The 17,328-nt window shown below is 50.8% G+C and overlaps 1 protein-coding gene across 2 annotated transcripts in view; it reads left to right on the top strand.

Annotated features, from left to right (window-relative positions):
* CTBP2 (C-terminal binding protein 2) overlaps positions 1 to 15,426 on the top strand; it is a 108,203-nt gene extending 92,777 nt beyond the window's left edge. The window contains exons 1-9 of one of the 2 annotated variants that reach the window (XM_085230004.1): positions 3,722 to 3,924; positions 6,098 to 6,252; positions 7,224 to 7,368; positions 9,700 to 9,906; positions 10,641 to 10,855; positions 11,116 to 11,246; positions 11,412 to 11,539; positions 12,059 to 12,176; positions 13,956 to 15,426. In XM_085230004.1, the coding sequence (XP_085086130.1) occupies positions 3,903 to 3,924; positions 6,098 to 6,252; positions 7,224 to 7,368; positions 9,700 to 9,906; positions 10,641 to 10,855; positions 11,116 to 11,246; positions 11,412 to 11,539; positions 12,059 to 12,176; positions 13,956 to 14,136 (1,302 nt within the window). In that variant the 5' untranslated portion in view covers positions 3,722 to 3,902 and the 3' untranslated portion in view covers positions 14,137 to 15,426. Of the gene's footprint in view, positions 1 to 3,721; positions 3,925 to 6,097; positions 6,253 to 7,223; positions 7,369 to 9,699; positions 9,907 to 10,640; positions 10,856 to 11,115; positions 11,247 to 11,411; positions 11,540 to 12,058; positions 12,177 to 13,955 lie in introns of those variants that run through there. The other variant, XM_085230003.1, reaches the window with a different exon arrangement.
* Positions 15,427 to 17,328: the final 1,902 nt, after the last annotated feature.

Genomic DNA, 17,328 nt, shown 5'->3' with positions numbered 1-17,328 from the left:
GTTCAAGTTTTGAAAGGTTTAATGGATATTTGAGAGAAAGGAATTCAAAAGCAGCTCGCAAAAAATATCTCAGCATTTGATTTGAAGATTTTAAGAAAGATTCAATAGCCCTGAATGACAAAAGATCTTTCTGGCTTGCAGATTACTACTCACAACCCAGCATCTGTGCACATGGAGTTGAAGGATCCATGTGCAGTCTCAGAAGTGTGCACTCTTGTGCACCTGGGCAGTGTGCAAGTGTACAGACACATTCTTGTGCCCTTCTGCACCTTCAGGGTGCTCTTAGCAAAAAGTCATGGTTTGGGCTATTTCAGATGTCAGCGGGAACCCAACACATGCCTGGGTTCCTAAAATCTGAAGATACCCTTGTAAAGAATTAGTTTTGAAAGTATTGACTTTAATAGCATCTGGGTTGTACTTGAGTTCTTTCCAGTGTTGGTATTTAGTTGTTTTTTTTTTTCTCATTTAGCTGTGATGCCATGCTGTGAGGAAGTGTGTGTGTTTATCATAGGGAAATTGGTGGGATTTGCAGGTGTTATTCCCTGCTGGGTGCATTTTGCCATCGTTTTGCACCAAGAAGGATTGTTCCCAGATTCTACAGAGGGCAATGGGAGAGAGCACAGGGGCTGTGGGACAGGGAGGGAGCACAAAATGAAGCAAGGAAGCAGGAAAACAAAACTAGGAGCTGCAGAAATGATGGAAGCATGGCGCTGGTTCACCCTCTGCTCCACCGAGGGGTTCTGCCAGTTGATTTTTGCCATAGAGGCGAGGATCTGAGTGCAGAGATGGGGCCAGGAGCGGTTTTGGGAAGGGAGGAAGCAGTGGAGGATGCAGCACTCTTGGCAGGAGCGTTCTGTGGGTCACACAGTGACAGCTGTCGGTCTGCAGAAGGGATGACCTCACAGCAGGGTCACCCAGCAGACTGCAGGCTTGGCTGGCACGCCTGGCCGATGCCCAGGAGCTATTTTAGAAGGTCTTGCAGGGGATGGAGCCTTGGCAGGACCAATGGGTTTTGAAGTGAGCTCACAGCCCTTTTCCCTTTGGTAGCCAGCCAGCTCCAGCATGGCCCAGGGCACCGCTTGTGTGCGTCACCCCAAATGGCACCGCTTGGCTTCGCATCCCGGTGCAGGTCCCTCCCAGCAGAGCAGTGCTGTCTCTCCAACCCACTTGTCTGTGCACCGGGGGCATCGACGCACTGTGAAGCTGTGCGTCAACGAGTGCCAACCTCTACCTTGTTTCTGTCCCCGGCTCAGAGCTCTGCTAACTCCATCTCTGCCCTCCTGCTCTGGGGGTCTGCAGGAAACCTCCGGCTGATCTCAGTTACGTGAGCCACAGAACTAAGCAGCGTACAGAAACCCTCGTGTACATCTTCATTAAAAGGCTCGTAGCACTTTCTGTCCAGCATAATTAAAAGGCCTAATGTCAGCATAATTCAATTCCAACAGCTGCATCACAACGTGGCGTTCTCTTTGTTTTCTGCTCATGACCAGTGTGCTGACACAGGTTTAGAAGGTGCATATGGCACATGCTCTGTCAGTCAGCTCGAGCCCCTCTGCTTCCCAAAAGCTGAGGCTGAGGGCTGTGTGTGATGGATGGTGTTTCTTTCAGTGGGGGGGAATCTCCTGCCCCAGCCATACGGCTGTCACTTCCCCCTTTGCATAACAACTTAACGTCCCGCACGCTGTCAGACTGCGTAAGTGAAAACCCTGAGTTGTTTTTCTCTCTCTCTCTGTGATGATATAATTAGAACGGCTGCCTTTTCCCAAAATGGCCAGGCTGTGCTATTTTCTGTACCACAATGCTTGCTAAGGAGGCAGTCTTCGTTTCAAGAGGAAGACACCCTGTCTTGCTGCAGGCAGCAGGCAGATGGACTTCCCCAGAGTTTGGGGAATTTGCACATGGAGTTGTTTCACACCCCACTCTCTTTCGCTGCACAACAATACAGAGGAGCAATAAGACGTGGGACAGGCTGGATGGCAGTGCTGGGCGTCCCTATGCCGGGGCTGCTCTGTCCTGGGCCAGGCTGATCTCAGCCTCCATTTTTCCATCTTCCAGAGCATCTTTAAAGCCTTCAGATCCCTCAAGGTCTGGAGAGGCTCCCATCCAGAGAGGCTGTGGATGCCCCGTCCATCCCTGGAGGTGTTCAAGGCCAGGTTGGATGGGGCCCTGGGCAGCCTGGGCTGCTATGAAATGCGGAGGTTGGTGGCCCTGCATGCGGCAGGGGGTTGGAACTTCGTGATCCTTGAGGTCCCTTCCAACCCTGGCCATTCTGTGATTCAGCAGTGTGCTGCGTGTGTCTGTGCTGTACCAGGGCACAGGTGGAGCTCAGGGGTGTAGGTGCTTGTGGTGTTTGCTCTTACAGGAATTCAAGCTGTAAAACAGTGAAATGCTGCAAGTATAAAACTCCCCGTATTTTGACTGAGTGTTTAATTTATGGTTGCTTCTGTCATTCGGATGTGGCTTACAGTCCTGACGTTCGTATTATTTCATTTTCGTGCATGCATTTACTGTGGGAAGCATTTATGAACTCTCTGAGAGGTTCAGTGAGAGGGAGAGCTCCTGGGCAGGGCAGTTGCTTCCCTCCTTCCTGCAGCCTCTGAGTTTGGGGCTCACTTCTTCCTCTTACAGCTGTGCAGATGTGTGTCATGAAGGGTGATGCTCTTCAAACCAGTGGGAGCATTTCCATGAATTTCAATGGAAAAACACCTGTGCGCTCTTTTAGGACAAGAGATGCTGGCCACACGTTGCATCAGGTGAAATTCCAGTTGGATAGTAAGAGAAATTTCTCAGAGCAGTGAGGCACTGGCACAGGCTGCCCAAGGAATGGTGGGATCACCATCCCTGGAGCTCACATCCATGGGGATGTGGCACTGAGGGACTGGGCACAGGATGGGCTGGGATTGGACTTGTTGATCCTAGAGGTCCTTTCCAGCCTTAATGATTCTATGATTCTGTGATTGTAATCTGTGTTTGGCCCTGTGTTCAACCCAGGCCATTCTGTGATGCGAGGTGAGGGGCGTAGGCTGCAAGCGATGCTGTGGGGCTGCTTCCATGTCCTCCCCACTCCCAGCACTGGGGCAGGAGCAGAAGATGGGCACCTCAGGGAGGATCTGTGGGGTGAGCCCTGCTGGCAAACTGCCGTTGGCTGCCAACCAGCTGGTGGACACGTGCAGAATTATCCTTTGGTTTGTGGTGCTCTGAGATCGCCATGGCCTTGCCTTCCCCAGTGCTTTGTGCTGCTTTTCTTGCTGCTGCAAAAGGCTCTCGGTTTGTTCCTGGAGCCTTGCTCAATGCGCTCCATGTGGATAGGCATGTTTCATTTTTAAGCTTTGGGGGGAAAAAAAAAAAAGAAAACAAAACAAACACAAAACACAGCATGGCACAGATTAAATCCATTTGAGACAACTGGAAAGAAAAAGAAAGACGTGTGTGCAAGTCAAGTCAATAGGAGGAGGGGAGTGGAAGGGGGAAAAAGAAACTGTGACATATACAAACCCTTTAGTGTGCATAGCATAAGATTTTTTGGCTGGCACTCACATGATTTTATTCAAGGGCTGGGAAAGAACTACGATTAGTTAAAAGCTTCGGCAAAGTCTGGAGGGAGTGCTCTGAAGAGTTGGGAGCCGCGCAGAGGTGGCTGTGACTCCTCTGGCAATTGCAGACCATTCTTCCGAGGCTCAGGACAAAAGCCTTTTCTTTTCCCTCCGTGTTCAAAGAGACTTGTTTGTCTTGAGATGGTGCAGCTGTGGGCCGCGGGACCGCCTGTTTGAAGATACCCCTCGTAGAGGAGAGGAGAGCCTGCGCCCTGCAAAGTGGTGGTAGTATTTTCTCGTGTGTGGGTCCCCCTTCCTCCTCCCTCCCTCCTCCTCCACTGCCATGTGTGGTTTTTAATAAGAAGAAGAATGTGGAGGCAACATTTTCCAGGCAAGGGGAAATTTCCTGTTTCTTTTCTGTTTGTTTAATAAAGTGTGTAGTTGACTGTAAAGCTGTAGCTACTCCATAGTGAATGAGTAATTCGGCCGATAGTCAGGCTGGCTTCTCGATGCACTTTGATATACTGCAAGTGAACATGTTTAACGCTGGCTTTTTTCCTTTTATTTATTATTTTAAATGCTGCGTGGCGCAGGGAACTGAGATTAATAAGAATTAGGCAAATGGCTCCGGCTTTTGTTTCTGTGAGATAGCACCCGCCGTCTGGCGGCCGCACAAAGGCTGCCATTGAGCAGGAGGCTCCCTAATTCTCCTGGCAGGGGTGCCATTGGGATCGGATACAAGTGGGTGGCAGAGGGGAGGAGCGGTGCGGAGGACAAGCAGGCTTTGTGCCTTCCAAATGGAACAAAAGCACTTTATGCACCGGGCTGCGTGCAACAAGCGAGCCGGCTGGACTCGGAGTTCCGAGCGTGGCTGCAAAACCTTGCTGCTTCTCCTCCTTTTCCTTGTCCACAAAGCCTTCCTCCTCTCTCTCTCCCTCGGTGCACCAAGCGATGCCAGCGGCCCCCAGGGGATGGCGTGGGGCTGTGGTTGGCAGTGGTGGGAGGCAGGAGCTGGGTGCGGGATGCACGTGGGGAGGCTGGAGGTTAACCGTGCTGTTAACCGTGGGGTCACGGAGTCATGCGATGGCTTGGGTTGGGAGGGACCCAAAGGCTCATCTCCTTCCAACCCCTCACAGCAGACACCTGATGGCCCAGCTGCCTGATGGCTTTCTGATCCAAGGCACGGCTCTCCTTAACGAGGCAGGCGTGTGCAGAACAAGTGTGCTGTGTGAGGAGATGTCATTCCCTGCAGTGCTGTGCCGGAAGCTGGATGGACAGCCGTGCATGGATGGGCCCGGGGTGTTACACACACAGCACCTCTCTGTGCACCGTTATCCCTTTTTGGTGTGCAGTGGCTGCAGGGTGAGGCTGGAAGGTGATGCTCCTCATCTCAGAGATGCTATTCTGCGCTGTGCATTAAGGCAGTGTTGTAATTCACTTGCTTGTTAAACAGAGAAAAGAATCCACTGGCTACAGTGCTTCCCTTCAGGCTTTTGTAAGCCTTCTGCGCTCTGTGCATGTTTTTATTCTCGCTTATCTGCTTATGGCAAGCTCCTTTTGCTTATCCACATCATCTCGGCCCCATTCCCCGCCTACTGACACAGCCACGCTTCCATCTGGAGGATGTGTGTGCAAACGGTGCACGTTCCTCCCAGTGTGCTCTGATGGAGAGCTCCAAAACCACTCATGTGTGACGTTATGCTGGACGTTGTGGGTCGGCTGTGCTGGGTGGGTTCATTCTTGGCTTTTTCCTGAGGAGAGGGAATGTGCTGCTCCCCATCCTGATGGCTGCATGGCTGCCTGGGTCCCTCCTGGTGCTGCTCCTATGGCGTCGCTATGGCTCCTGGTGTCCCAGGCTCACATCCTGCTTGACAACAATCTGGACAAACAGGCACATTTCATTTTTCCTTTAAAAAAAAAAAAAAAAAAGCAAAAAAAAACCCACTCTGTTGCTCTTCTTCGTGAGTTTCCTCCCCTCATTGTCATTTTCCTGGCAGGAGGGTGGTGCGATTCCCTGCAAAGCGGCCCCTGCTCCTGGCTGATGCTGGCACACAATAGCATTTGTTCTACAGAGAAACCCCAGCCCCAAACCAAACCTTCACCCCTCTGTAGCTAATTACAGCCCTCTGGCTTCTAAAGGAACAGCTACAAGGCGTGGTTGTCAACAGAGAAATGGTGGCACTGAATTCCCCCAGCAGAACAACCCTAACAACCATCACCAATGTCCAAAAATGAACCTGATAATCCCAGGCTGAGCAGCTAATAGGATAGAAACATGGGGCTTCCTGCAGCCCTTGCTGATTATCACTTGTTTCCTAACCTCACCTTGGTGAGCCTGTGATTGGAAAATGAGCCCAGAGCAGCACACAGCTGGATGTGGCCATGCCCAAGGAAGCAGCCATAGGCACAGGGGTGGCACTGGTGTGTGTGTGTGTGTGTGTCGACAGCAGAACAGAGTCTGCACTGGTTTTGTATCCTTCACTTTGCGTGCTCTCCACTCCACAGGAATGCTTGGGCAGAGCTGTTGCCGTGGGTGTAAGGGTTTGTGCTCCTTCTGCTTGCAGGTATCCGTCCTCAGATCATGAACGGCCCCATGCACCCTCGGCCCCTGGTGGCACTGCTGGATGGCAGGGACTGCACAGTGGAGATGCCCATTTTGAAGGACTTGGCGACCGTGGCGTTCTGTGATGCACAATCAACTCAGGAGATCCACGAGAAGGTAACGGAGTGGTGGCTGTGGGGCATGTGGAGAGGGGCAGGGATGCTCTCCTTCCTCCCCAGTCCTCAAGAAGATTTGCTCAGAGCTCCGCTGCGAGTTGGCCCAGATAGCATCAGCAGAAGTTGCTGCTGATTAAAATTCAGTGAGGCTGTTTCAAAAGCCAGATGTTATTTTGGAACAAAAAGTCACCTTATCTCTTAGCATCAGCTTTTGAACATCAATATTATGAAGGTTTCTCCCTTTCGCTGAGCCTGCAGTAACACACAGCACTCCGTGCCCAGCACTCAGCACCAGCAGCTCGCTGCCTCCAGCGCGGAGTTTGGTGGCTGTGGGCAGAGGTCAGAAACCACATCTGGGGTCTGGGAAAGAGAACTGAAAAGAGCCCCAAATGTTCAAATATAAAGTGCAGGGGAAGGGTTTTTTATGAGGTGTCCATTGATTAATGAGTGAGTCTTGCAGAATTTAGGGCTTGGGTTCACAGAGCACTAAGGGGAGCCCAGTGAGGGTTTGAATCTCCACTGAAGGATAGATACAGCCTTACATGGGCGTACAGCCTCACACAGATGGTCTTATGTACTCCTGGAATGGTGAGCAGTGTGACAGGTAGCGCCCATCCAACACATCGGAGGACATGGTGTGGCACATGGTTGTCTTCAAAACCGGCGGGTGCAGCTGTAGAACCTAATTGCTTCTTAAAAGAAGAATTACCCTTGTTTGGAAGAGGAGGAGCTGATAGATCTTTGAGTGTCCATGCAGTTCATGCCTGATTCCATGGGGATGGCTGCAGTTTCGGTGGGGCACACTGCTGCTGGGTTTGGTGGCACCGTGGCAGGTCAGCCAACAGGTTGGTGGTAAAGCTGGGCAACTCCCCGTGTACCTGTCTGCATCCCAGAGGTCAGTGGCTCTCAGGAGCTGCAGGCGTTCCGTCCGAGTGTCCTGGTGGCTCCTGACATCCCTGTGCTCTGTTGCAGGTATTAAACGAAGCCGTTGGGGCGATGATGTACCACACCATCACGCTGACTCGAGAAGACCTGGAGAAGTTCAAAGCCTTGCGGGTCATTGTTCGAATAGGCAGCGGCTACGACAACATCGACATCAAAGCAGCAGGGGAGCTCGGTAGGTCTCAGTCCTGCACTTCAGTTCTCTCCCGTGTCCCTCTGAGTCTTTAAAATCAGCACAGGGGACCTCTGCTCCCCATGGGAGCATGTGAGCCGAAGGGCAGTCCAGGCAGTGCCTCCCACAGGGGCTTGGTTCAGCTCCTACATGCCTGGCTGCGCTGGTGGGCCACCACGTGTCACAGGGGTCACAGGGACCTCTGGTGAGCTGCACAGCCCAGCCTGGGAGCACACCATTGTGCTGGTGATCGCAGCAGCTGTGACAGCCATTGTGGGCCACCTGATCCAAGGACTCAGGCTCTCACCAAGCCCTGTGCCGGCGTTTAGGGCTATCTCTGGGGGAGTTAGGGATAACAGCTGCTCCACGTGAGCCATTCTGCAAGGATAATTGCGATAAGAGAGTTTCAAATAAGCATTCCTAAAAAGCAATTCTCAGTATAGTGAATTATTTTTTTTCTAGAGGAGAGCAGTATCTTCTCAGTTTAATGGTTTCTTCGTGTTTTTAACTCTTATTGTTATTATCCATTATAATGACGTTCTGAAGCTCTGAACATCAAGAAACGAAAAACATAACGAATAAAATAATGGGATACTGCAGCATAATCCTTCTTTTTATACTTAGCAAATTGGGTGGCCAAATGATGTGGTTTAGAGTAGGAAAAGTAATGACTACCCACAAATGTAGCGTAAAGTTTAATTGGTATTGCTTTCCATAAGGTAGTTCTTAAACCGTGCAGGCAGCACAATGTCCAGGGTCTGCACACAGTGCCTGCTGGGGTGATGGGATGAAAAAACACTCCCAACAGGTGTAACTACCACTGCAGTGGGTGTGTGGGTGGGTAGTAAGGCACCCAAGAGGGCAGGAGCCCATCAGACAGGGATGAACCGTGCAGGGCTGGCTGTGGCACCAGCCATTGCTGCCTGAAGCAGGGTGAGAGGCACAAGGTGCTGGGAGCTTGAGCTGGGGTGGTTTCACCCCTTTAAGGCCGGTCAGGTTTCTCTTGGTCAGCACAGGGCTTGCAAACAGGGAGGAAGAAAGGTCTTAGAGCAGAAGAGCGTGCTTCTAGAGGCAGGGGGGTTGGCAGAGGGCCCAGAAGGTGCATGCATGGCCCAAAATATTCTCATTTTTTAATGGAGTCAGTGGCCCTTAAAGTGGAAGGGGATTTTCGGAATGTTATTCTCTCTTTATCTCCTGCTTTTTCATGGTTTCTACTCCAAGGCCCCAGTACAGTAAAGCATTTAGATACACATTCATCTCAAATCGTGTGTTTAAATTGCGTTGTAGCCAGTGGGATATAAGCATGTGCTTAACTGCCTTGCTGAATAGACGTGAAATTAAGCACCCTCTTACATGCTTTGCTGGATCAGAGCTTTAACAGGGTAATGGCCAGGGAGACATTCTCAGTTAACTTAATACCCGTGGCTCCGAGCACAGAGGCACACTTTCAAATGACCCCTTTGTGACAAAGGAACAAAAGCTCCGTTATGGGGATCTGTGCGCGGGGCGGCTGCGGTGCCGGGTGGGGAGAGCTGTGCCAGGGTGGCTGGGCCCCCAAAAACAGCACCCAAAAAAGCCTCAGCACCACGAGGAGCACACTTTGGGGTGGTGATGGTCACCCCGAGCCTTTCTGCAGCACCGTGCCCCCATTGGGAACCTTGGGAACCCAAAGCAGGTCCAGCTTGGAGCGGCTGCGCTCAGTTGGCTGTGGTGGCACATCTTGGGGGACCCAAAGGTCTTGCCATACCTGGAGCTGGCCATGCAATGCATAGCACCTCGTTCTGCTCCAGTGCAAGAAGAGATGGCTGGTTGTGCCCTACGTGGCTTAATGGCTGAGCAGTCTTATTGTGGAGTCTTATTGTGGAGAGGGAGTGGCTTGTGCCATTGTGGATTAATTTGCTTTGAAGGTAGATTAAACTAAACAAGAATAGGACTTGCTCTTACAAAATAAACGTTTCCTCCTGGAGTTATTCCTGCGTAGCTTTCACACTTGGAATTGGCACTCGTTCTCACAGGTGACCCTGAGCAGTACGAGTCGTGGCGCCTTTGCAGATGTGAGGCTGCTGCTCCTTAACTCTGCATCTCTTTGCAAAGTGTTGCTCCAGCTGGGCTCTCACTTTACTTGGGAAATGGTGCGTGGAGGCCAAGGAGAGTGCACGTTGCGCGGGGAGCTTCTTTGCTTTTCAGCACACCCTGGTGCACGCCAAGCCTGGGCACGCCGTGCTCTTGGAAGGACTCTTTGTCAAAGCTGAGCAGCTCCTGGCACAGCGCTGTCCCCAAACTGCCTTTGTCTGGGGCTGTGCGTGGCTGCTCCTGAGCCGTGTCCTCCCACAGGAATCGCCGTCTGCAACATCCCCTCGGCTGCCGTGGAGGAGACGGCCGACTCCACCGTCTGCCACGTCCTCAACCTCTACCGACGGAACACGTGGCTCTACCAGGCGCTGCGGGAGGGCACGCGGGTGCAGAGCGTGGAGCAGATCCGGGAGGTGGCCTCTGGCGCTGCACGGATCCGGGGCGAGACGCTCGGCCTCATCGGCTTCGGTACGTGGGCAGGGAGGGAGACTCAGTGCTGCAGGATGAGCTAAAAGGAGAGTCTGTACAACCAGAACTACTGGAGTGGGGATGGGGCTGTGTCCCACGAGGTTGGTGTGACATACGGTCATCGAATCGCAGAATGGTTGGGTTGGAAGAGACCTTAAAGCCTGTCCGTTTCCAGCCTCTGTCACAGCTGGGGACACCACCCACCAGATCAGGTTGTGTGGGACCCCATCCATCCTGGCCTTGGGCACCTCCAGGGATGGGGCAGCCACAGCTCTGAGCAGCAATGCTGCATCCTCACCACCTTCAGTACAGAATTTCCCCTTTTTTATTTAAAGCCGTTCTCCCTTCTCCCATCTCAATCTCCCCATCTAAAACGCCACTTTTCTCCTCTTTATAAGCTCCCCCCAAGTACTGGACATAGCCATAGACACTTGTATGCTGGTACTTGAGAGAAGGAGCTGTATTTTCCAAGGAGAGTGGTGGCGAAACCCAGCAGTGCCCTCCCAGTGACCAGAGCAGGTTGTGCTGCCTTGACACACAGCTACATCACCTTCCTCTTTCTGAGCCATTCTGCCCGACGTAAATGGTGTTTGTCTTCAGTTCACCCACAGCAATAGATGGGACAGAGCTTGGACATCTGCTTAGCTGAGAGCTGATGCTCACACACAGAAGTGCACAGTGTGCACACCTGGCAGCTTGGGCTGGTTGCATTAATTCTCCTTCCCCTCACACAGGTCGCACGGCGCAGGCGGTTGCGGTCCGAGCCAAGGCGTTCGGCTTCAACGTGATCTTCTACGACCCGTACCTGCAGGATGGGATTGAGCGGTCCCTGGGAGTCCAGCGGGTGTACACACTGCAGGACCTGCTCTATCAGAGCGACTGTGTCTCGTTGCACTGCAACCTTAACGAACACAACCACCACCTCATCAACGACTTCACGATTAAGCAGGTAATTGCTTCAGGTACAGCCAAGGCGCGTGCCCTGCTCAGCACCCAAACCCCAGGTGATTCAGTCAGGCTCTGTGCTCATGCCCTGGTTCCAAAACAGCTTCTTACACCATTTGTCCCTGTTTTTTCCTGGATAAATTCCCCTGTAAGCAAGCAGCGAACAGGGGACAAGGATGGGGTTTGCCAATGCCAGCCAGTGTTGAGCCAGCTGTAGAAGGCCCTCTGACACCCAGCTCTCTTGTCTCTTCCCGCTGCCCCCAGATGAGGCAGGGAGCGTTCCTGGTGAACACGGCACGCGGCGGGCTGGTGGATGAGAAGGCCTTAACTCAAGCCCTGAAGGAGGGTCGGATACGAGGGGCTGCGCTCGACGTGCACGAGTCGGAACCCTTCAGGTAAAGCTCCCTGTGCTCCCTTCCTCAGCATCGCACACACCTGCAGGGAGCCCAGCGGCCCCAGCAGACACCGAGAGCAGCCCAGGAGCCCTTTGCCATTCTTAACACCTTTTGTTCTCTTTTTAAATGGTGGCTAATTTATTTTTTTCCTTCCCCTGCGCCCAGTTTTGCTCAAGGCCCATTGAAAGATGCTCCTAATTTAATCTGCACCCCTCACACGGCCTGGTACAGCGAGCAGGCGTCGCTGGAGATGAGAGAAGCTGCTGCTACCGAAATCCGGCGCGCGATCACAGGTACAGCCCTTCTGTGAGGCCCTGAGCTGAGGCTTTCCATAGCTTCATCCAGGGTTCTAACCCTAATTTTCTTCCCAGTGAGAGACCTGAGAAACCCAACTTTACTTTTCTGACATTCGGACACGTTAGAAGCTGAGGATGACTGGGATGGAAGGGACATGAAAGATCATGTCCAAGTGGTGCTGGAACAAAGCTTGCTCCAAAATGATGCTCCAGCAGATGGTGGTTCTCTTGTCCTAAAATTTATCCCTATCCTTCACCTGATGGCACACCTTCACTTTGGGCTGCCCTGTGCTTTGAAATGGGGCTGAAGGGAGCAGCTGCTCTGAAGGCAGCACAGGAGAGGTCTCCAACCATGACCTTTGGGGCAGCCAGTTGATTTTCTGGGGCCCTCATTTCTCCCCCTTTTCTCCCCATTTCCACTAACAAACAGAGGGAAAAGGAATAATTGTAGCTTTATTATAGGGTAATAAAACAACAGGGTCCCTGACACATGCTTACCTTTAATATCGACTCCAGGGCGCATCCCAGAAAGCCTAAGGAACTGCGTGAACAAGGAGTTCTTTGTCACAACAGCTCCGTGGTCAGTAATAGATCAGCAAGCAATCCATCCAGAGCTCAATGGTGCCACATACAGGTAAGCCAGAGAAAAGGACGGCCACAAGCAGGGCTTGCCCTGCACATTTTCTAATGCTGCTGCTGGCGGGCCAGCACTCACACCAAGCAGGACAAAACTTACAGACTGAAAAAGGGATTGCAGATCTGCTCTGTTTGTGTTAGAATGCACAGGCTGCAAGCCTGGGACTGCTCACAAACCAAGGACTCCAAATACAGGACTAAATTCAGGTGGCCTGATGATTTCCACCAAAATCCCTAAGGTCACATCACTTGCTGCTTGACCGTGGAGGCTCCACACACACCAGCACGGTGTTGTGCTATAGAGAAGAGGCAGGCAGGATCCCATCCCCAGCAGAGCTGTGAGGGCAAGGGCCTGAACAGTGTGTGCCCCTGACCAGCAAAAAAATGAGGCCAAACCACCCACAGATGGTGAAAGCATCCTCCTTAACCTTTGAGGTGTTGTGTCCCCAGGGGGTCCCACTAAGCTCCATGGTAAGCAGCTCCCTTCCTGGCAGCAGGCAGAGCATCTCCTACTGCCTTCTCCTTTCTCAAACTCAGTGTCCTTTCTTGGAGTGCTGTAAGAAAGGCAGCTGGATTAGTCCAGCTCCAGTTTCCAAGTACTTTCTCTGCTTACAGGAGTAAGAAAGAAGGGGACAGACTCCGTAGCAGCATCTACCGAGATAGAATGAGGGGAAGGGACTTCAAACTAAAAGGGAAGATTTTTGCTCAGATACAAGGGAAAAGGTGTTTTTGTTTGTTTTTTTGTTTTGTTTTGTTGTTTTTTTACAAGAGATACTTGGGATGTCAGAGCATGCAAGATGATTGCTTATCAAATTCTTCAAGAAATTGGTCTTGGCAAAAGAGGAAGCCTTTCTCATGGTTAACAGCTAGTGCCAAGGTACAGGGCCAAAGCCACAGAGGCAGACCCAGGAGCTGCACGCAGTCCCATGGGTGCAGAGCTGTCTGTCAGTGATACAGCACTACCCAGCAAAGGGCAGCATGGAGCTTCATAGAACTGCAGGAAAAAGGCCTGTCCTAAAAAAGAGTGGGGAAATAAAAAATAAACAACAAAGCCAGTAGATGGGGAATGGTTTTAAACTGAGGCAGGGGAGGTTTAGGTTGGATATTAGGAGGACGTTTTCCACACACAGGGTGGTGAGGCACTGGAACAGGTTGCCCAAGGAGGCTGTAGATCCCCATCCCTGCAGGCATTCAGGGCCAGGCTGTATGTGGCTCTGGGCAGCCTGGGCTGCTGGTTGGTGACCCTGCACACAGCAGGGGGTTGGAACCAGATGAGCATTGTGGTCCTTTTCAACCCAGGCCATTCTGTGTTAGATGCATAAGAGGGAGTGTGCCTAGCCCCAGGAGCAGAGAAGCAATGTTGTTGTGCAAAAAGGGTGGGTGTTGGGGGCCATGACACGTTTATTACATCTGGTGTTCTCTGCTTCTCCAGCTGATAAGCAGCAGTTTGTTTCCTCAGGCAGTTAAACCACACAGTTATTGCAGCAGCTCGTGAGATCACTGCTCTGCTACTCACACTAATTGTGTCAAATTCAGGACAGTCAGACAGTGCTGGTTCAGAACAATATAATTTCACATGGAATACCACGGTAATCAATGGCAGTAGCCACTGTACTGTCAGCTTCCTCATCAGAGCTCTCACCAGGTGTTTGAGGAGTTTTACAGCTGAAAACATCATCTTGGCTCACCCATCCCAGCTTTAAGCCCTTGCTCCCGTTTCCCCCGTGGTTGGGTCCCCAGGTGAGGTGACGGTGGCTGCCTCTCTTCCTCACACCAGGTACCCGCCCGGGATGGTCAGCGTGGCACCAGGAGGAATACCAGCAGCCATGGAGGGCATCATGCCCGGGGGCATCCCTGTGACTCACAACCTCCCCACGGTGGCACATCCTTCCCAAGCTCCATCTCCGAACCAGCCCACAAAACACGGCGACAACAGGGAACATCCCAACGAGCAATAGCAGATAATTTTAAACAACAAAATCCTTCAATAAACTTGGGACCAAGAGACGTTGGAAAAAGAAGTTATACACGAACTAAAAACGAATTTGATACGAAATTTGTAACGTTGATTTTTTTGGACAGATGCATCATTGATGTTCCAGTGTTACCGACACGGTGATAGCAGCCAAGACTGGGAAGAAGCCCTGAAGAAGGCACTGCTCACTGAAGCGCTGATAACTAAGATGTGATACGTTAAGGACCGAAATGATCGACCTCTGTTATTGTGTGTTAAGTTTCCTTCATCTGTGCATCAATCACATGAATAAAAATCCGATTTTTTTTCCCCTCCCTTCCTTGGGAAGAACAGGGTGTCTGCACCTGTTTCCAAACAATTGCATTAAGCAATCCTTACCGAGTTAACATAGAAATGGAAGAGGAAACCATGATGTGGCTTCAGCCCTTTCCTTACTCTTGTTTCTGGTTACCTCTGACAGCAGGAGGCACCAACACTGGCTTAAGCAGCGGAAGAAAAAACCAATGAAATTCTTTGTGCAGCCTCCCGGGGCCCATGTGTGCCAGGAGTGCTCCTGCTAGGCTGGGGGCAGAGGGCTGGGAGGGCAGAGGAACGAAGCAGCAGCTCCTCACTGCCCAGCTCTCAGTAACGTAGCTGTGCACACATCTGTGCCCTGCAATGATGCAAGAAAAAAAAAAAAAAAAGAAAAAAAAAGAAAAAAAAGAAAAAAGAAGAAAGTATTACGTTTCACACACTATTTGTACTCAAATATATTTTCTCAGTTTTAAATCTGCAGCTATTTTATCAAGTGGAGAAGTCTTGAGCTGGAAAGGGTTCAAGAATAATGTTGCATTTCCTTATGTCTCAGGAAACACTTTTTATGGTAACTTGTCAGACTGTCTATGAACAAAACCCACTTTTTTAGACATTGATAAAAGTCTTCTTTTCTTCACGTGATATTTTATACAAGAACACTTCAAAATGTGTTATTAGACGTGACTGATTTTAACAAATCCTATTAGGTTTGTATCAACTAGTTACATGTTATATTCATAGTCTTTTGTGAATCATCGCCTTTTTGTTTTTGAAACGATGGCCTCTTTTGAGCCTTTGTATGGGTACATTCCTGTTTCTGTGACAAAGAAATCTTAAGCTGTCCCAAACAGAAAAAAACCAATGGCTATCAGCAGTATGTTTTGTTTTAGTGTGTTACCGTTACTGTATTTGTTTATTGTAAAGGTGGACATTTAGCGTTCAGTGCAGTTTTCAATAAAAAGTGATAAAATTTCTATAATTTCTGGGAGGTCAGAGCTCTCTGCATCGTCCCAGCACACCAGTGAGTGCTGCTGAACAGCAGGGAACCGGGAGCAGCACACAGGTTAGTTACACTGAGGGGGCACTGGGTGAGGAAAACGTGTCACAAGGTTTGGGACTGCATTAAAAACAAACCTTTGGGATTTCTGCCTTGGCTTTAAGTGCAGGGCTGGAAGGGCTTCCCCTGGAAGCAGGCTCACACCACAGCTCCCCACCCAGCACCCATCTCCCACTCCAACCAAACCAGGAGTGGGTGCAGATGGAGGCAGGCGGCTTCCAATGCTGCACAGCAGTAGGGATTAAGGGATGCTGGTTAAAGACGGAAGGAAGCATCCTAGCGTTCAGCATTACCTCTGCTGAGGGGCTGCGAGCAGCAGCACTGCAGACAGCAGCATGGGATGCAAAAATGATGCCTGGAAGGAGAAAGGGAAGAGCAGCACCACGGCTGGGATCTGCATGAGCAACGTGGAGCAGCGCACGGCAACTCACAGATGGGAGCCAATGAGTGAGGGAAGCAGGGCTGAAAGCTGCTGCTCCAGATCTGCGCCTGGGACTTTGCTGACAACCACACTGCTGTGCTCACACTGCAGCAGACAGGGAGCTCTGTGCTGCTGAAGGATGGCAGAGCAGCTCACAAGCAGCTCGAAGGTGGCAAACACTCTAAATAAAGCCACCAACAGTTAAAAAGGGGTGAAGATGCTGAGCAAGGAAGCAAGTCTCTAAGTGCACACAAACCTATTTTGTTAATGGTGTCAAACCTGATCCAGTCATACTTGCCATAAGCCATGCAGCGGGACTATGGAAGAACCCCAAGATTACTAAATTTTAATATATTAAAACCAAAAGAAACACAGGGATTGACCACTGAGGAGTTCATAAATAAAACCAGAAAACCGACCAGGTGTAAAGGAGGTAGCAATGAAAGCTGAGGTCTGTGCCAGGAAAGCGGTTGTTGCTCACAGTAGCAATGAGAAAAATAACACTGAGAAACAAAGTTTGTGTACTTGGCTGAAGGAGCAGAACTTGCTGATGAGCTGCAAGGTAGCATTCGCAAATTCATCTCAGTATTTGTAAACTTTCAAGTACGTAATTCAAGAATACCCATGAACATACACTGACTCCTGTGCTAGCACAAAGCAGGGTTTGCATCTCTTTAATCTACAAGTACATGAGGTTTGGATCACTTTGATTTTGAAAAGAAGATAACTTCCCCAGTCCCAAACGGACCCAGGAAGCTCATTAACCTGAACATACCACTGTACAGCACATGGGAACAAAACAATAGTGATTAAGAAAGCCAGGAGCTCTGAAGTACCAGGACTGCCCTCTCACACCAGAGCTACAGCCACACGGAGCGCGCTGCATGCCTTAACAACAGCTGGCACTGACTGCATGGTGAGCTTCCCCTCGCTGGGGATGCTGCGGGCTGCCCACACGAAGCTCAGGGTAGGTTTCACATTAATTATTGTCCCCGTGTTACAAGGAAGCATCGCTTCCTTCAGCAGAACATTACTGTGGAAATAAGGGGCAGGGGGCACATCACACAGCCCTCTGAGTAGCCTGATGGAGGCAGGAGCTTCTCCTTCCATCCATTCAGTGCTGGTGTGCACAGGGGCAGCGCTGCAGGGACCAACGCTGCTCTCATCCCAGCACACGCTGCTGCAGCTCCCCGACAGCCCAGCTTTAGCCAGCAGAAGACAAGGGGTAAAAGGGCTTTGCTGCAAGTTAAGAAAAAGAATGAAAAGAATACCAACTTAGAAAGCAAACTTGGAACGGGGCCGTATGTGCGTCAAAAAACCTCTTCAGTGTCAGCAGCTTGCCTGCCAGTTCAGGTCAATCATACACACACTGCAATAAACATGCACTCTTTTACCTGACGTTT

The sequence above is a fragment of the Meleagris gallopavo genome, chromosome 8 (assembly GCF_905368555.1).
Source record: "Meleagris gallopavo chromosome 8, MGAL_WU_HG_1.1, whole genome shotgun sequence".
NCBI classification, from domain to species: domain Eukaryota; kingdom Metazoa; phylum Chordata; class Aves; order Galliformes; family Phasianidae; genus Meleagris; species Meleagris gallopavo.
The sequence above is the reverse complement of the archived record's forward strand: the minus strand, read 5'-3'. Positions and strand labels throughout refer to the sequence as shown.